This window comes from Dioscorea cayenensis, unplaced genomic scaffold, assembly GCF_009730915.1.
Source record: "Dioscorea cayenensis subsp. rotundata cultivar TDr96_F1 unplaced genomic scaffold, TDr96_F1_v2_PseudoChromosome.rev07_lg8_w22 25.fasta BLBR01000783.1, whole genome shotgun sequence".
NCBI classification, from domain to species: domain Eukaryota; kingdom Viridiplantae; phylum Streptophyta; class Magnoliopsida; order Dioscoreales; family Dioscoreaceae; genus Dioscorea; species Dioscorea cayenensis.
Window position 1 is genome coordinate 5,180 of NW_024087174.1, and position 20,400 is coordinate 25,579.

Genomic DNA, 20,400 nt, shown 5'->3' on the forward strand with positions numbered 1-20,400 from the left:
ATCGACGCTTGCTTCTGATAACTATTTTTACCGTAACACAACATTCTTGGGGTCTTGCCAAAACGTAGCTTCTTTCCGGTGCCGGTCAGCTCGTAAAACCAGATATTCAGTGCGACCGAGCACCTTTTAAGGTACCCCATGTTGGTCTTCTTCCAAACGCATCTTACATGCACTCGAGAGCCGCTTGTGAAACGTCCTCCATAAGCCACTTGTGCATCGTCTACACCCATGCATATCGCTCCAGGCCAGGTAGATCATCGACATAATCAGCGATCCAATTCAGAATCGAGCATGAGGTATTTGGGAAGAGGATTGTACCCATGAGGTATACCATCAGGAGTTTGACAAAATTTTCTTCTTCTTCCCTCTGCCAAACAAGTTACTCAAGTGTTCTCTTGATGGAGTCTCTGTGTCGGTCGTAGGTTTTCGATAAATACTTTTCTTCAAAAGCTGAGTGTGTTTTCTTCTTCTGAAATACTACTTTGTCTCCATCACATCACAGACCAAGAATGAGAGCCACATTTTTAGGCCTGAAACTCAGCAGGCTTGCCCCAATCCTGAATTTATTGGTACGGTCATCGTACCTTTGCAATAGAGAATCAATAAGGGTAATCTCTTGGAATACAGGTTCCAGTTCAGAGAATGCTGCAAATAGTGTCCTTCGGATGATCTCCCAGTATTGTCCACTCATGTGAACTTTCAATTCAGTTACAGTCTCTATTACTGGTGTCAAGTAGCATTGCCCATTAACTAGGTTTACCGCCATAATCACAAGTCTGCGACAATAATAATACATTAAGCAGTTTTTAGAGCATCTTAAGCAGAAAGATATGTTTTTAAACGGAAACCTCAATTCTTAAATGGAAACATCACTTCGTAAACATATACCTCATTTCTTAAACAGAAATCACAATTCTTAAACGGAAACATCATTTTTTAGATTAAACCTCATTTCTTAAACAAATTCCTTATTTCTTAAACTGCAATCATATATATCAAATTAAAGGGGAAACATACATTATAAACATTACACATCATAACAATCGAAAAATCTCTTTCGATCATGTACACAGACGAAAATGACAAACAAAACAAAACCCTAGCCGAGAAATCTCCCTGCAGACTTCAATATCATCCAATAAAAACATAACCACAAAACAAAACCGAAAAATCTATCTAACAGAATAGTTTACAAATAAAACCATAATTGCACCTTCTTCAACGGCATCCACCTCGGTTCAATACCTTAGACTGCAAACTGATGAAATGACAAATACTTGAGCGGGACTTCTCCATTGAGACACTGGTGGAAAGGGAAATTCCGATTCTACAGAGAATGTCCAAACAGAGACAACTTTGGAAAGGGAAAAGCTGAAAAGGCGAAGAGAAAAAAAACATTACCGGCGCCAGTAATGGTTGTCTCTTGGGATTACCCAAAAAGGAAAACCCACTTCCTCTCAAACCGGAAATGATTGCAACCAAGGCCATTATGGTCAAACCACGTCGCATTGCCACAGCTTCCCATGCAAGGGTCAATTTCGTCCAAAAAAATTCAAAACTAACTCTGTTAAACACTGTTACATGCTTTGGGGGTTTGAAAATAATTGTGTTTAAAAAGGAAGGAGTGTTTAGGAATACACAAATTTAGGGGTTGTGTTTGTGCATATTGCAAACTTAGGTGGTGTTTTTGGTAATTTTCTATTATTATTATTATTATTATTATTATTATTATTATTCAAATCTAATCCGGACCCATCAACTAAAGCGGACCCAAATCATTGAAGGGGGTGAACCCAATTTAGGGTTTAAGATCAAGTTCAAATAGGCCATCATCCACTGCCCCAGAAACCCCAACCCGCAAAACCAAATAAATCCCAGCGAGGTTTCACAAAACTCGCTCCTTTGAACTGAAGTAGCGATGATGGCGATCCTCAGAGCCGCACCTCCGCCTCCTCTCCAGCTCCGCTTCTTCGCTCGCCGCTTCTTCTCATCTTCTCCTCGCTCTCTCCTTCGTGCTCGCTCTCACACCATGCTCTCCTTCTCGCCCCGCTCCCGCTCTCGCCTCTTCTTCAGTCCCAGGTTTCTCTCGTTTGTCGCTTTTTCTTAGTTTGAGATTTTTGGTTGGGTTTGTGTGTTAGTGTGGGTGTTTTGTGTGGGCGCTTTTGTTTAGAGTTTTGGGAGGTCGCTGCTCTCTTACTAATGGTGGTGGTGGTGGTGGTGGAGCAAGAGCATTCATGTCGTCGGGCTTGGCTGCTGAAGTCCTTAAGGAAAAGGCGGGCTCGGAAAGTTATGGTTCTGAGCAGATTCAGGTGGGTGTTTTTGGTTTTGCTATTGGTGTAGCTCCGTGGAAAGGTTTGTTCTTTTTTCTATTGATTTTGGGATTAAAAAAAAAAAATCTGAATTTTGGTTTGTGTCCATCTATAGTTTCATAGGTGCATTCTGAATTATTTTCTTAAATATACGTGATAAAATCGCCAACATTTCCTTTCTTTCTTTTTATTTTTATTTATATTTTAATTTATTTCTTTTTGGGAAGAAATGAATACGAAAGTTTGTGAAATTCATGCTTCCTGGGGGAAAAATAGGAAGTTCTGACATTAAGTAGTGTTTTGGGTTTATCTTTCATGAAATATTAGAAATTTTACATGGTAATAAAGATTGTAGTAGCCAGCTGATGCTTGGATGGTTATCAAGGCTTTAATCAGCATTAAGGAGTCTAGTGCATTTGGCTCATATTTCTTGATTAAAGTGCTGTATTTCTCTATTATAGCCTATCTCAGCACTAATGATGAAAATATGGTGCTCTCTGTTGCTTGTGTGGATAAGACCTATATTATAGAGCATATAACTTTGATCATGGGGATCAGTTTCTGATTGTTGCATGAGCTAGGAATTTTCATAGGGTTTAATTTTTCATTTGATGTGAAAAGCTAGTGTATGCAGGCTACAAGCTGAGCAAAGATTGGTGCTATTTATTGGTTTTTTTTTTCTATCTTAGGCTTGCAAAGCTACATGCATTAATCCGATTCTGAGGATTGTCACCTAATGTTTGACATTTGAAGGCAGTTTGTTAAGTTGTATTGTAGAAGCACAAGAAAAGGAAAGCTCATTTTTAGTAATTACCGTGGTTCTTGAGATGAGAAAACGATCATATTTTATGTGTATGGATAGGGCTTTTATATTTTATCTCTTTGAAAGATTAAAACCATGTGATGGAGGCGGTCTTCTGCGTGGGCTTCCCTTTTAAATAAAATTTTATCATAAAGACGTGAGATAGATATTTAGAAGATATATGTGTCATTCTTCCCCTTATCATAGGCAAATACTTTTTTTTTTGGGTACCTATAATATATTGTTCTGATCATGTGCTTGCTGTTTTCACTCAGGTGTTGGAAGGGCTAGATCCTGTCAGGAAGAGACCTGGAATGTATATTGGTAGCACAGGACCTCGTGGTTTGCATCACCTGGTATCTTCTTGAATGCTATTGGTTGTTTTAGGTATATTCAGAGAAGGCTTCAACCTTTGTCTTTAATCTTAATGTTGTGTAATTTTCATGCCTGTAGGTGTATGAAATTCTGGATAATGCTGTTGATGAAGCGCAAGCAGGCTATGCCTCAAGAATTGATGTAGTTCTTCTGGAGGATAATTCTGTTAGCATTACTGATAATGGACGGGGGGTGAGACTTTTTTTTAAACCCATTTGCGTGTGTGTGTCCCTTTTCGAAAGCACAGCCAATCAGTTCCTTTGAATTTTGTTTAGGCAAATATATCTTCATTTCAATGCAGGTAGAAAATTTTCTACCCCTTTTTTGGTGAGATCAATTTAAGTCAAAATAAAATAGTTAGGGAAAATAAATCTGGTTTAATTTAATAATGTGATTTGGAGAATACTATGCCTAGTGGAAATTTCCTATGTTTGATTACCAAAAGTTCTCCCAATAATGCACTGATTTACTTGCTAGCTCCAAGCAACATGCTGCATGCCTTTTTTATGAATTTTCTTGTTTTCTAATTGGTGATCTTTTTGTTACTTATGGCTGTGGCATATAACTCACTTGTTAAATATTTTTTCTTTGCAGATCCCTATAGATTTACATCCAGTTACCAAGAAGTCCTCTTTGGAAACTGTGTTAACGGTATTTCTGTTTACTTTTGTTTCAACTCTTTTGGCTATAACACAAGCATCTTCAACTTTAGATCTATATTGGAAAATACTGCAGTTGAGTCTTTTGTTACATGTGGGTCAATAGAATATACTTTAAAGCATAATAAAACATTTCTGTCTTCAGCTGAGAAATAATTGGCTCTAAACAGATATTAAAGCTGGATAATATTAACGTGATTTCTGTATTATGTACATTAGCATATAACTGGGGCCAGTGTTGTCTAGGTACTACACGCAGGAGGAAAGTTTGGAGGTGCAAGCAGTGGCTATAGTGTTTCTGGAGGGCTCCATGGTGTTGGCTTATCTGTTGTTAATGCTCTATCAGAGGTATGTTTCTTTGTGCTTCTGTAGTTCTTTACAATTATCTGATCTTGACTTTTCTTTTTCTTTTATTTTTCAAGGTTCACTTTAGATATTGGTCACTATGGCTGTACTTGGTTTTCTTTTCATAATGCTCTCCATCTGAGTTGTGTTTGGTTTCATGTGTGGAAACTTATTTGTTTGAATGCTTATGAGTTCAAATCATTTGAAATTCTTCTTATTTACCATATTGAAGTCTTAAATGCATTCAACTACCATTGACCTTTCATATGTATGGTTAGGAAGTTGGATTGATACTGTTTTGAGTCATCAATCCTAGTTATACAAAAATCAAAACCAAATTTTATGTAATTGTTTTATTTGATGAGTAAGGAGATATTTGTTCTCATATAACAATTTGTCAAGATTTTTTAGTCACCAATAACATATTAAAAATGTCGTCTTGTACATTGGAGGACTTGTTTAACCAAGAGGTCTGAGGAATGAGCTTTGATTGTGTTAAAAACATTTTTTCCCTAGCTACTAAATGAAAAGAAATGTGTTTAAATGATTCTGTTAATGCAGACAGATACATTATTAGAACTTTCGGGGTGAAAGCTGGAGCATTGTGTCAAGTTTGGGTTTTGAGCCTTTAGTTATCTGTCTGAGAGACAGGCTTAATAAAGAGTTGTTGCATGTGCTTGGAAATCCAATTGGGTGAATTAGAAACATTTTAAATCATGGAAGGTTCACTATGTATGAGTTTAGGATTCATTTGGATGAACTGATGAAGACTTTTGGGACTATGTAAATAGCAGAAAATTGTGAACCTAATCATTTTCTTCCTGAATGTTAGTAATTGGTTTTCAAGGTTTAAGGCCTCTTGTCTTGATTGATTGGGACATATCCAATAGCTGTCCCCATACTAATTGAAATTATAGGTGGCACAATACATCAATTGGGAATTGTCTTCTGGCATGTCTTCTTAATTCTGTGCATAGACTACAATGGATGGTTTAAATCGATGCAATTTGACGGTGTTATAATTTATTAAGTTCTACTTGTGAAGGCGTTGGATAATGCATTCTATTGATGGGAACACTCTTTATTTTACAATGAGTAGCATCAAGCTGGTCATCCTAGTTAAGCGGGAATTATTGCTTAATTGATATGAAGTGTATTTAACGAGTAACATTATGTCTGTAGAATCCATTTGACATTTGGACAACATAGACCTCTTATGAGTAATGATCAAATGCCCGGAATGCCATTGACCAGAATCTGACTCTATTTTTGCTAAAATGTCTTTTCCGTTAAATAGTGATTTTATTTGGAAATCAACCATCAAAGCTATCTCTCTGGTAGTGCAACATTATAGTAACCTCTACAACCAGAAATTCATATTTTATATTGCCTTTCTCTAGTTTTTTAAATTATCATCATCAGCATCATCATCACTGCCGTTGTCAATTAGTCAATTTGTTTTAGGTCACTGCCAAGATAAAGATATTTGAGGTCAACTATAGAGTTTTTGTATAATTTGTTTAGTAAGTTTACCATTACATATATGTTACTAAGTTACTTGAATCGAATTTTGATTACCTTGAATGTTGCCTTGTTGGATTTTCTTTATAAATTGATCTTACATAAAACAGGCACTGGAAGTTACAGTGTGGAGAGATGGAAAGGAGTATCAACAAAGCTATTCTCGTGGAAAGCCTGTGACGACTCTCACATGCCAATTGTTGCCACCTGAATTATGTTCTCGTCAGGGAACATGCATCCATTTTTGGCCTGATAAAGAGGGTCTGTTTTCTTCCGTTTTATTTTTTTCATATGGCCCATCTTCAAATGTTTGTTTGTGTCATGTGTGGAAGCTTGTTATAATATATGGCATATGTTTTATTGCAAATTTTGATCAATGCAGTATTCACAACTTCCATCTCATTTGACTTCAACACAATAGCTGGACGAATTAGGGAACTTGCTTTCTTGAACCCTGAGGTAGAATTTAATTTTTTTCTTCTAATATGCTATGCTGTGCGGTTTTCTACTTACTATTTAAATTAAAAGAATTATATCTTTGGCCCCTTGCTTTTGAAAATCTTTGAACATGCAGTGATATTCAAGCAAGCAATTTGCAGTTCTAGGCGTTTTAGATAGCTTGGGGGAGGTTCCACATTATGTATTTTCGTTTTGGAGATTCCTTCCTTTATACTGGTCCATAGGATTCATGTGCAAAGCCTACCCGATATTTGGTACTGAACTAAAAGGAGAAGATCTGAATCCACTGTTAAATGAAAGCTCTTCAACACTATTCTCAAAAGTTATGAAGTAATGGACAAGTTAGTGGCTTTCATATGGGAATGAGGAAAATCTAAGGATCTAATGGGCGGTTTGATATAGAAAATGCAAATATAAGCATTTCGGATACAAATCACTGCATGTAAAAGTTCCAAGGGGAACCATAAAAATTCTAGAGAAAAAAAAAAGGCATTTAACTTGCAGGCAAGATATAGAGATTGGTAATGGCAATTTTCTCAAATGAAATTTGCATTCACCATGGTGTTGTTCAAACTGCCTTTGACTTATAATCAATTACCACAAAGAGCTTAAAATTTATAATTTACTCTTAAATGTGGTAAACCTTCATAAATCCTTCTTTCATGGCTGGTATGTAGAAGTTTCAAGCTCTCTTGGCTAAGTATTTTTTTTATCCTCATTAATAAAACTAAAATCAGTCCCATCACATGTAAAAGTATGAGGGAGTTGTTTTGAGTAAATCTATTGTAGATTGTGTGAAGATTTCTCTCAGAGTTGTCTGCTTGTGAAGGCTACTGAGACTAAATGGAAAGATCTTGGAAAAACTTAGGCTGAATTGTTATGTGGATGGTGTTGACTGCAGAAGCATAAAAGGTATCTAAATCATGATAAATATTTTGACGTGTATGTATATAGGACTTTAAAACATTGTAGTTATATTTTAGTTGTTCAAGTCAAGGAGTTTCAGATTGGTAACAGTTAATTCCTTATTTAAGCATAAGCAATCATTATAAACCTTTTTAGTCTCTTTTTGGCTGAAAATGAAGTGGGTTTTAAACCATTTCTTATTTTTGTAGTGAGTGTTCTAGCATGAAGTATTGAGATGCTTCAATTTTTTTTCATTGAAAAAGTGTTTTGGAAGATAAAGGACAATTTAGAAGTAATACCAATATTTTTTAATCACAGAATATAAGAGTTCTCAGGTCTTCTCTTTACTATTGAGTTTGACTTTAATCGTAATAGGTATAAAGTAGTAGATGGAGTTTGATCTAGACAAGGATAAATACTTTTATTGGTCTGGCAGTTTCTTGGAAGGGGCCATGTAATTGACACTGTAAATGTTAGATTAAGACTTGGTTGTTGTTGATGATGACAACAAACTTGTCTAGTCTTGCTGTGTAACTTCTTTTGAAGTCCTCTGCAAAATCTGAGCAAATCTGAGCACTTTCTCATAAATTGTTTTCTTTGTAATGCATGTTTATTTACAGGTTTAGGATTGAACTATCCTGCATTTTTTATATTCTGTCTCTTTCCCTGTCCCCTTTGGTGGTGTTTAAAATTTTCTTGATTATATTCTTTCAAATTATCTGTGGGTGTTCATTGCCTATTCTTCGGAGACAACTGACTTATCCTATTTACGTTTCGCCTTTCAGCTTACAATTACTCTGAAGAAGGAAGAAGGAGACTCAAAAACTTTATATAATGAACATTGTTATGCTGGCGGCTTAGTTGAGTATGTGAAATGGTTGAATACTGACAAGGTATACACCATGCAGCTTCCTTATATTTCTTTTACTCGCTAGTTCATTGTATCCATGAATCTCAATTATCTTAGACCTGCCTTTCTGCTATATCTGCCATTTTTTCCCTTGTAATAATAATCTCAAACAAGTTAAGGTTATCCTGGCCTTTCTTCTATACTTGAAGAATTGCAAATTCCTCCTTTATCAATGCTGCTTCACATAATGATCTTGTTGCTTTCTTCAGTAGAGTACAAAAAATGATTGCTTCTTTCATTCATTGAACTTGTCTCTGACATGATTATTAATGGCTCTTGTATTTGTGTGTTCTCCAGAAACCACTCCATGACATTCTAGCTTTCAGAAAGGAGGCTGATGGAATCACTGTTGATGTTGCTCTTCAGTGGTATAGTATATATCATTTTAATGTAATTGCTGTGTGAAAGCTCTACCTTTTTTTTTTGATATATAATTGTGGCATTACATATATACCCCTGCAAAATCCTGAAATCAATTATACCCTCATATAATTTCTCATTTCATGCAAAGTTTAACTTACATATATACTTTTTGATGGTTAATCATGGTTCATTACATTTAATTGTTTAAACAACACAAAAGAATTCCTAGCCTTTCAGTTTCTTTTATATCAAGGATTTTGATTAGGAATAAAAATGTAAGAATTATATGGTAATATAAGTTTATTTTTATAAGGGCGTAAAATTTTATATACAAAGTAAATCTATGTGTGAAATAAAATTTATGACCTGTAAAGATGTATCTAAAAATTTAAATGTTTAAGATTTATATGTTAAAGGCACAGTTGAAATTTCACCTATTTTCCTTCAATTATCAAATGTCAATGGGTAGTTCACTTGATTTTAAGTTATATATGTAATAATCTCTACTGTGCAGGGGTATATATGGAATTTTAAAGAATACCTGTAATTTTGGGATTTCACAGGGGTACAAATGTAAAAAAAAACCATTAGTGGTATAAAATATACCTCAACATTCTACACATGTTATTATCTTTGGACTTTTCTCATATTTATTTAGCATGACAAAATCGTAGTATACCAATGCCTAACTGCCACATTGCGCTGCCATGATTTTCATATTACTCTATATGGATAGCATTTGCTCTTACAAATTAATATCTCATCTGGACCCTTCCTGGGATTTAATTGTTTGACCCCAAAGGTGTTCAGATGCATATACGGATACGATATTGGGATATGCTAATAGCATTCGAACAATTGATGGCGGTACTCACATAGATGGGCTGAAGGCTTCATTGACAAGAACCATTAATAACCTTGGGAAGAAGTCAAAAGTTATCAAGGTAATGTCTTCCTGCTACTGTTATGATGTTGATCTTTTTTCATTTAATATTATTTGATCTGCTAGGATCCAAATGAAATGTTATATTCCAATGATGAATGTGCTTTAAATTTTGTTTCTATGGGCAAACTTATACAACTGGTTTGCGTGGAGCAAGTTACATTTTTATGTGTGCGTGTGTACATGTCAATGTGAAATGATTCTCTATGTCATAATTATATTCATTATTCATGCTCAACATGAAATTTAACATACAGAATGAGGTTTGTAGAATACTTCTCATTGGAAACTGATCAACAAACATTTCCATTCACATAACTCAATGTGATCAATTGGTTAAGCGCATGAGAGTAAAATCTAGTCTTCTGGTTATGTTAAAGGTGAAGTTTAAAATTTTTTCTGCATTCCTATTTGTCCTCTCTCAATATGCTTGGAAGTGTTCACCAGTGTGACCTTCTGGCATCACTTGTACATGTCGAATGCACCTAAACAGCAGCTTCCATTGCAACATATAAGAGTTATTATTTTACACCTCATATGAAAGTGCATAAAAGCTATTACTTGCGTGCAAGCATGTGAAATTTATCATTGTTGGATACAAGCCAAACATATGATCTAAGCTTGATTCAATCCAAAAGCTTAAGCTCATAGGATGAGAGACCTGAGTTTATATATTTAGATATGTGTTTACCAACTTAACCGATTTGTTATTATTAGTTACTCTAATATGCCCCTTGATACATGCTAGTTTAATTTTAACTAAAACGTTGTGCCAAACCAATTGACTAATCTATGACACTATGTTAGATGCAAACTAGTAATGCTAGCTTGGTTCAATTCAACCCAAAAACTTCAGTTAATAGGATGGGAGACTCATGCTTATATGCTTATCCAATTTACCCATTTAACAGATGTGGGAATATAGGTTACTTTCTTATCTGGTAAAAGATAAAAGATCTTTTGAAAGTTTCTCATGTTGAAATTGTGTTATGTTTTCTTAAGAGAAAAAAGCTTGAACCATTTAATGAAACATGAGCACTACTATTCCCAACGAAGCATTAGCTTTTTAATACACAGGGTTCCTGATTGAGGTGAGTTGATTTGTTTGGCATATATGCACATATTTGTAAATCATTGATGAAGCCTCACTAGAAGATACATTTTTGATACCTTTCATCAGCTGAAACTTAGCTTTTATTATTTTCTCACCAATCTTCTTTTCAGGAGAAGGATATAAATCTGAGTGGTGAGCATGTAAGGGAAGGTTTAACATGTATTGTCTCCGTCAAAGTTCCAAACCCAGAATTTGAAGGGCAAACAAAGGTGTTAATAATTTCATCTTTTGTAAAGTTGATCAATGTTCATTGTATAATTTTGTAGCCTTACCATTCTTGAGCGAGTTTCTCAAACTTATTTGTTTTTGGTAAATTTTTCTTCTCATGAGATAGACAAGGTTGGGTAATCCAGAGGTCAGAAGAGTAGTTGAACAGTGTGTTCAAGAGCATGTCACTGAGTACTTGGAGCTTCATCCGGATGCTCTAGATTTAGTCCTTTCCAAGTCCCTTAATGCTCTTAAGGTATATGGTTTGTTTGCACTTAATTTGATTGATGACAACTTAAGTCTTATTTTGATAGTTTTTTGTCCCCTAATCCTGAACATTCATAATTTTAAATTACTACACTCAATTTGTGCTCTGCGCTATGCTTGTGGATAACCTATCCATTTTGCGTGAAGAAATAGTTCTGCTATAAGCTATTGATCTCTGGTGAAATTGGTTGCCACAGACTAGATTGGTTGTGAATATCAGGTTGTTTGTTTTTGCGGCATGCTTTTAAGAACTTTGTGCTTTGTGTAGGCTGCAATGGCGGCAAAGAGAGCTAGAGAATTGGTTAGAACAAAGAGTGTTCTTAGATCTTCTTCTCTACCAGGAAAATTAGCTGATTGTTCAGCAACAAATCCTGAAGAATGTGGTAGGTGTTTCTTTCTGGGATATCTATGCCATTATTAATAGAACCTACAATTTAATTCAAGAAAACCCTAATTTGATTGCTTTGGGTTGTCCCCGCAATTTATATTTATTTGTATAGCATATGTTGGAGCACAAGGTTCTTATTGGTTGTGATGAAATGGCATTTGTTGCATAACAAATTCCTCGACAATAAGGGTCGATTTTGATTTGTTATTTCCACAAATAATATATTCAATGACTGTTATATAATGTGTTTTCTCATGTTATTCCCCTTTATTCCCTATATATTCAATGTCAAAACTAAGACTTCCTATATATTTCAAGTGACGGAGAAAAAACATAGGAGGTTAAACATCAAGGTCTGTAGGGCTACAAGTAGTAAATGCACATAATATTTATCAAGGGATGTAAATGTAGAAGTGATCCAAGTTTGGTGCCTATACTTTTGGGCCTGTCCCTTTAACTTGGACATGATTCATCCATAACCAGTCAAGTTCGAGCTCTTTGAGCATGGTACAAATAATTCTGTATAAGTTCAGGCTTCAGTTCAGGTCCCCACCAAACAAGATGCTATATAAAATTTAAAAAACACATCAATTATTTTATTCTCAGTTGGAACTGAACTAAGTCATGAACTGGCATACGCTAACCATCACAGTTTTCTGTGGTTTGATATTATTACAGCTTGTATACAACAGGTATAGCTTCTATATATATAGTTAAAAATAAGCTGAACCTTTACCCTTGATGGGCTACTACTAAGACCTTTGCAGTTTTTATTCTGGAGGGTTTTTTTTTTATTATTTATATATAATTGGAGCTTTATTATTTGGGTATCATTTTCTCAACTTCAGGGGGATTGATCATCAAAATCATTTGTCATTTTCCATTGAGAAATCAATGTGGTGGAAAAAAAATGTAGACTCCTCTTCCATAGATGTTTAGATCCCTGTCTATTGGTAGTCTACCACAAATCACTCTCTGATATGCACTTTTTTCTATCTAGATATCAATGCCCTCGAAGTGAACACTCCTGGAACAATGCATAATCTGTTGAATTACATTAACAAATTAGTGACAATGGAGTTGGTGGGCAATGTTCACTTTGATGCATACATCAGTTACAATTGACTTGTGAAAAAATGTTATCTGGGTTTTGGAGCAAATTGGTGAAGCTTTGGATTGAGTATCTCATTTCCATGGTTCTCTTTTGCAACATTCTGATTTTCAACAATTCTTTTCATATATATTATTGAAGGAGATGATTCTAATCTAGAAAAGTTTTTTGCGCCAAATTATATTTTGTGATTGGCATCTGCCACCTTTACTTAATGAGAGTAGTCTTCCAAGCATTGATCTTACGGGATCATTATGATGTTTTTAGCCTACAAGGTAGAATGACTATTGTAGATTACATCAAATAACATGCTTATCCTTGCGTATGCATCTATGTACTCCATTTATAGGATATTCCAATATCTGTATATATATAATTTTAGTAGAATATGAAACATTGTTTATGTGCTTGATAGTCTCTTGGCCTTTTTTCTTATGGCATTTTTTGTGAAAATTTCAGAAATCTTTATAGTTGAAGGTGATTCAGCTGGTGGTAGTGCAAAGCAAGGTCGTGATAGGAGGTTTCAGGTGAAAACTTGTTCTCATTCATTAGTGGACTGATATAGTGGTACTTGGTTATAATAAGAACCGTATAGATTGGTTAAAAGTTATTTATTCTTTGTCTCTTTGTATCAGCGGTTGTTATAATGATACAGTAAGGAAGACAAAACTATTGGGCATGAAATAAAGCAAAAATAGCAAGTAGGGCTTGAATATTGGAAATCCTGATTGTGATCTTGGAAAAGAGAGGCAAACTGTTTTGTTCAAGCTATCTGAGGATGGAAAATTGATTTCAACCGTGCAGTGAGTTATGATAAAATTTCAAGTGCTCTTGTGGTAGCAGGGGCCTTAAGTATATTGACCACTAATGATTTGATATGATGAATCTTAAAACAAGATCTGAAAAAATCAGTATGTTTTGGCTTAAGTTTATTATTTTATCAGCATTATTAGTTGCAACCTGGGCAACAAGTGCAATTGGATTTGCATAGAATGACTTTTGATAGGTTAGTATATTAACATTGGACATATATGGAGTATTACTGTATTGGTCTCTGCGTGAATGAGGAAATATGTAATCTTCAATGTGGTTCAGAATATTCCTGGTCTTTGTTGGGCAGAGTTGTAACATGTTGGAGCTCATCGTTTTCTCATGCTAGTTATTGCTCTAGGAATCCTCTCTGAAGTTTTCTTACTTAGATGCAATCATGCATGCTTACATAGTCTTTAGTTTTAAAATTTTATGTGTAAAAAATGGGAACTTAGACTTTCTTCTGGTATTATTGAGATTCTAAGTTGAATCATTTATTTCTCTTTCTTCATCACAGGCTATTTTACCCTTGAGAGGCAAGATTCTAAACATTGAAAGGAAGGATGAAGCAGCCATGTACAAGAATGAAGAAATTCAGAATCTTATTCTTGGTCTTGGACTTGGAGTGAAGGTTGGAGTTCATAATTGTGCTGGTTTTGTTTTCCTTTTGGCAGTATTCTTGAGATGATTATATTTTTCCAGGGGGAGGATTTTAAAAAGGAAGCACTTCGATATCATAAGATCATCATTTTAACAGATGCCGATGTGGACGGTGCTCATATCCGCACTCTTTTACTAACTTTTTTCTATCGATACCAGGTATTTATTTTGTGGTTTATAGTATGCTTCTAGTTAAATATTGAATATGAAAGTTGGTGATCCATGTTCGGTCTGTTAGAATCAATAAAACTAAATTTTCAACAGAAAGCCTTATTTGACGAAGGTTGTATATATGTCGGTGTTCCCCCACTCTACAAGGTAGCTCTTCTCACATTCTACAACACTCAGCTATTCGCATGCTATATTTTACCACAAGCTTCTTTCCATAAAAAATATCAGGTCGATCGTGGCAAGCACGCGCACTATTGTTACGATGAAGCAGAGCTCAAACATCTCTTGGATTCTTTTCCTTCGAATGCCTCCTTCAATATTCAGAGGTTCAAAGGTAATATAACCGAGATGTCCCTCTCATTTTGTAATCATGCTTTGCATACATGAGCTTGAATGTATATCGGCTCATATGCTGCCAATTCTGCTTTTAAATTTTACCAAATTTATATACTCAAATCCGGCTGTTGGAAACAGGATTAGGAGAGATGATGCCGGCACAACTGTGGGAAACAACATTGGACCCGGAGAGAAGGTTACTAAAACAGCTAGTTGTGGAAGATGCTGCAGAAGCAAATGTCGTATTCTCTTCTCTTATGGGCACTCGGGTAAGTTAATGTATATATATATATATAAAGACCTGGCATCGTTGTTTATTTTGCTGTTTTTCTTTCACCACATCATAATTTTTCTGATTGCATTTCTTGTTCTTGTCCTGTTTTTGTGTTCCAGGTTGATGTCAGGAAGGAATTGATTCGGAACTCTGCAAACATGATTAACCTTGAGCATCTTGATATATAACTGTAAGTTGATTGATCTTGTCAAACACAATTCGACTCACAAACTAAATGATCCATTTCGATTTTTGTAATAGGTACTTTCACGGAGCTAACTAGAAATTCGGTGCTTGTTTTTGACTAACTTCGACTCGACCCTACCTACTAATACATTTAAAACACTTCAGAATGCGGTCTTATCGGTAAAAATATACTTTCAAAGTTACTTGGTAATTAAAAGCATCCAGTGATTGATATCAAGTTATCGATGACGATGAATGGATTGCAGAAGCAATACAAGTTGATCTCAAAACTGTAAACCCTAGGCTTCTCATATGCCGATTTCTTGGTTATTTATTTACTTATTTTATGTGACTCCATTGCTTGTCTTATGTATATGTTTAAAAATCTTGTTTGGAATGCATACAAAATATTTTCCAGTGGAGGGATTTTTATTGATTACCTTATCACTCTTATCATATGTTCAGTTTGGTTGAGAACTTTCATGATCTTTTTCTTTTACCAGGGAATGATTTATTTGTTTTATTTTATTATATATATACATATATATTAATTTCATTAATGATGCAAGTCTGGCAAAAATAAATAAGATCAACTAAATAATTAAAGGTACTTTCAGATTAAAAAAAAAACCTACAGAAAAGAGTTCTAAGTGTTAAAGAGTAATAAATCTTACTGTCAAAAGTATCATGAGTAAAACCAATTTCTGATAAGATACAAAAGCAACAACATGCACAACACAACCATAATTCTTTCTCATCCTCAATGCATCTTCGAATAAATAAATTAATCCTGTGGGATTAATGCATTCTAAATCAAGCAATTCAGAAACCTTCTTCTTAATCAAGCAATTCGGAAATCTGTGTCTTCCTAAATGCATCAGACGATGCGATCTGCGCTGCAAAAGCCTTGTTCGGCATTATATTATCAGCTTTCAGCCTCTCTCTGAACCCATACGCCGGAGTTTTTGCATTTATGTATGCCTGCAACAATGACTGATACTGTCTCATTCTTCCGACATAACCAATCTGCCGCAACCTGAGGAATATCTTCTCGGCATTATGAATATTGCCTTCTTTCGCGTACCGGTCTAACAGAATCATATATGAATTATATAATGGTCTAATTTTACTCCGCTGCTTCGCAGCCTTCTCCAAAATCAACTCAGCTTTCTCAACTTCCCCAGACTCTGCATACAACCTCACAAGCACATCCCAAGTCAAAGGACCAATCCGACAACCATTATCCGACATCCTCTTCGCCAGTTCCTTTCCCTTCGACAGAAGCTTCTGGTTTGCATAAATATTCAACAAAAGCATTGTAGTATTTGGCAGAAAGCTTCTTCGAAGTCTTCATAATGTCATCAAAGATTTTCTCTGCGTTCTCCACATGGCCAAGCTCACCCCAAGCTTCAATGGCAGCCAAATGTTCATATGGACTGGCATCAGCCTCGCACACCTTCCAAATCCTCGTGACGTCTTCTGTTTTTCCAAGAGCAGCATATAGAGGAAGAAGAACCTTGCAGGAATTACGATTCTTGTTAATTTCACTCCCTTCGATCTCTTTTACCACTGACTCTGCTTTCTCATTGAGCCCCGCAAACATGTAGTGTTTTGCAATCATAGCTTGAATAGTCATGTCAGGATCGATGCCTTCAGCCTTCATTGCATCCACAATCTGTTCCATGTCTGATATGTCATTTGACCGTCCTTTGGAGTCTATCAATAACTTGTATGTAAAACGAGTCAGTTTAATGTTTTCCTTTTCCATCATCAGAAGAACATTGGCAATCTTCTTCCTGTTCACCCGCTTATAAAGCAAAAGTAGTTGGTTGCAAGTGAAGGTTGTAATGGGGAGACCAAGTTCTCTTATTTTATTATACACTTCCTCAGCCTTCTTGACATTGGTGGAAGCGACACAATTGGCTAGGAGCGTTCGATAGATGATCTCACCTCTAAAAGATGTTGGAATTTTCTCAATATACTTTTCAGCGTTATGAAGTCCACGTACTTTAGCAATTAAATCAAGATAAGAAGCATAATCCCGCTCCGCAAATTCAAGACGATTGTTTGCTTTTAGCCAAGTCACAAACTGCATAATTAAGTAGAATATTCATTCCTTCAATTCAAAATAAATACGTAGCTGAAGAAAAATATGGCACATATTACAGCAAAAATGCATAAGATGATACTATTGAAACAACAAGTATCATTCTTGACATATAAATGCCATTGTCAAATAGCTATTCTTAATTCTAAATGCCAGAAAAGACAGTATAATTAGCTCCCTATCACTAAATTGGCAGCTTAGCACTAATTCTACATCAGGCTGCTTCTTCCCTTATTTTTTTAACCAAAAACAAACCACTAATGTAAATAGTTCAAAATTGAACAAAGTAAACACAGAACTAGAACATGCCTTTCATTATAAATTCTTGATCAAACCAAACATTCTAAAATTGTTATAGTCTCTCAAACTTACAATCAACATCTGAAGGGATGAACATGTAACATGATAAAATATTAAACTAAAGGCAATATTATCACTAGTTCCACATAATCAGAATTGAATAACAAGACACCAGATACAAACAATTGAGAGGAAACCCAGAAGTAGTACCCAGTAATATAAATTCAGGAGAAAAAAAAAACAGTTAAAAGAAATTTAGCCACAAAGACATTACTACCTCCAGGGCCTTGACATAAAGTCGCCGGTTTCGAAGATTGAGCATGACCACTGCAATTTCTCCTCGTCCCAATGCATTACCTTCTTCTACCCACTTATCGAGAGCACTGTCAACAGATGAGTGAGGAGCATCCATTATGATCTTGAAAAGCGGAGATGAATTCTTCTCTTTTGCAGCTTTTTCACCATTTGCATCAGTATTAGTGCCAGACAAACCAACCAAATTTTCACCATCTTCAGCAAAGTCCTCTTCAGAGGCATCACTTTCAGAAACCAAATCACAGTCATCCTCCTTATGTCCAATATCTTCAATACGATCAGTACTTGGAGGTGTCTCCAGGTCAGAAAAGCCATCCTCCAAATCATTCTCAGAATCACTAGATTTCATTCCAGCATGAGAAGAAAGATTTCTACTCCCCCAAGAAGACATCATCAAACGGAAAGATGATCCATGGGAAAATGGTTTTAATACAACACTAAGTCCATCGACACACTCAGACTTACTGATGGGAACACCAGGGTTTCCACAACAAGCATGTGTGCCCACAGTTCGATAAAAATGGCTCCTACATTACAATGTAGAAAAAAATTTTTATGACAATAAGCAGTTATTAAAAAAGAGAAAGTAGCAGAAAAATTGGCTATTCTTCAATGACATCATGTAAAACACCAGCAGGATCTATTTTCATCTCAATTGAAATGTGCTTCAACAAACATAATCACAATTACAGCATAATCTGCAGTTAATCAAAAGAGGAAGTAACAAAAAAATTGAATGTTCTTCAACAACATCATTCAAAACACCAACATGAACTGCACTCATCCCAATTGACCATAATTGCTTCCAGGAAACAACAACAACAACAACAACAACAACAAATCACTACTCAATTCACAAGCAACCAAATTTCAGGAGGGGAAAAAAATATAAAAATAACATATGAGCATCCGTGTCAATTGAGAATAATTCAATTGGCACCGATTGCATATATTTTCACCTTCTCATCACATAATGGACATAATAATTTCTTAAAAAACAAATACTTTAGAACTAGCATGACACACACACACAGAGAAGAATTATAGTATAATATGCTGTTAAATCAAAAGAGGAAGTACCACAAAATTTGATTTTTCCTCCCCAACAAGAAGTAAAACAGCAAAACGATTTACCTTCATCTCAATTGCACATAATTTCTTCCAAGAAGCAACACATCACAATTCAATTCATCAGCAGCCAAATTTCAGAAAATGATAAAAACGAGAACATAAACATCGAGAATAATTAAATTCCTGAAAAAAAAAAAAAACAATCTACAAAGACCAAATTGAATATGAATCCTTGCAAATAGAAACTCAAGCAACAACACAAACAATCAACAGCTAACTCAAGATCAGGGAAAAGATGAAAATTTCCACTGCTTTCTTAATGGGGAAATCATCAATCACCTGAGAGGGTTCGCAGCTCGACGGATGGCCAACATGGAGGATCAAGAAGGACGTCGATGGAGAGCGAGTCGAGGAAAACCAATCCCAGTTGGAAAACGAGATGGTTTTGGAGACTGTGAAAGAAGAACCCAACACCATTCTAAAACCCTAAAACAACCTTCAGATATCCCCAAAACCCTAAAAAAAAAACCCTAAAAAATTAAAATTTGGGATTAATATCGGAATTTGGCCCAATCTTAGAGGCCCACTAATATAAATTTGGCCCAATGAAAATTAAAATTATATAAATTTAAAATGCCATTCATGCTAAATTCTAAAAAAAGAAAAAATAAAATAAAATTGAGTATCTACATATATATATATAGTAAACAGTATCAAACGGTAATTATATATGAGCAATAGCTGTTACATTCAATAGTGTTATTAGATTTGCATTCAACAACTATCAATATCTTATACACAATACTAACCAGGGTCAAATAGTAATTGTATATAATAATTAATAGTAAATTTGCACAATCCCTATATAAGCAATAGTCGTTATGTCCTTAGAGAACAATAAGCTTGATGACGTATGCAGTTAATATTTATATATATAAGAATTCTACGAACATCCAAATATCAGCCATTGGCTTTGCACATTCCTCAATTGTATAAACAGTAAAGTGAGCAGTGGAATACAAAATCTTATGAACAATATTGTGTGTGATGCACAGTTTTTGCATCACAAACGTGCAATCATCATCGCAATAGTGCCTATGCAATCACAGCTATCCAAACAGATTTGCACCCTTCTCCTATATTTTTTTTTTTATATAAACCAACAAATAACTCATTTTCAACTTCAGTGCAACTCTTCGCCATTACCTTTGTCTATGTCTCTTTCTTATTTTCTCTCCTACTTTTTGTTATCTGTTGATGCTCTCAAATGCTTACTGGGAAGGTATTGCCATTAATGTTTAAATTATAATTTAAACCCTAAAAAAATTCCAATGAAGTTTGAAATTAAGGATTGGATATTAATTTGTGGTCCAATTCTTTGAGCCCGCTAACTAATCTCAATTGAGCACAATAAAAAGTCATAGTTATATAAATTTTAAAATGCAAGCTAAATTCTAGAAATAAATAAATAAATAAATAAAAATTGAATAT

At 35.0% G+C, this 20,400-nt stretch overlaps 1 protein-coding gene and 1 pseudogene across 1 annotated transcript; one reads left to right on the forward strand and one right to left on the reverse strand.

Annotated features, from left to right (window-relative positions):
- The first annotated feature begins 1,848 nt into the window (after nucleotides 1-1,848).
- On the forward strand, nucleotides 1,849-15,560 carry LOC120254994 (DNA gyrase subunit B, chloroplastic/mitochondrial-like). The gene is made up of 22 exons (XM_039262924.1): nucleotides 1,849-2,079; nucleotides 2,171-2,309; nucleotides 3,387-3,467; nucleotides 3,565-3,678; nucleotides 4,081-4,137; nucleotides 4,392-4,493; nucleotides 6,122-6,272; nucleotides 6,394-6,470; nucleotides 8,162-8,269; nucleotides 8,584-8,654; nucleotides 9,452-9,593; nucleotides 10,817-10,915; nucleotides 11,041-11,169; nucleotides 11,449-11,563; nucleotides 13,139-13,206; nucleotides 14,007-14,120; nucleotides 14,192-14,308; nucleotides 14,414-14,467; nucleotides 14,549-14,654; nucleotides 14,795-14,925; nucleotides 15,050-15,120; nucleotides 15,192-15,560. Exons 1-21 carry the CDS (start codon nucleotides 1,919-1,921, stop codon nucleotides 15,116-15,118), a joined length of 2,205 nt encoding a protein of 734 aa, XP_039118858.1. The 5' UTR covers nucleotides 1,849-1,918; the 3' UTR covers nucleotides 15,119-15,120; nucleotides 15,192-15,560.
- Nucleotides 15,561-15,769: 209 nt separating this feature from the next.
- On the reverse strand, nucleotides 15,770-19,411 carry LOC120254996 (annotated as a pseudogene).
- Between the last annotated feature and the right edge of the window lie 989 nt (nucleotides 19,412-20,400).

Bases quoted from the DNA above. Each gene is read 5' to 3' on its own strand.
- LOC120254994 (XM_039262924.1), top strand. From the start codon at position 1,919: ATGATGGCGATCCTCAGAGCCGCACCTCCGCCTCCTCTCCAGCTCCGC. The intron at 6,471-8,161 runs GTAGAATTTAAT...TTCGCCTTTCAG, and splicing joins TTGCTTTCTTGAACCCTGAG to CTTACAATTACTCTGAAGAA. The intron at 9,594-10,816 runs GTAATGTCTTCC...TCTTCTTTTCAG, and splicing joins AGAAGTCAAAAGTTATCAAG to GAGAAGGATATAAATCTGAG.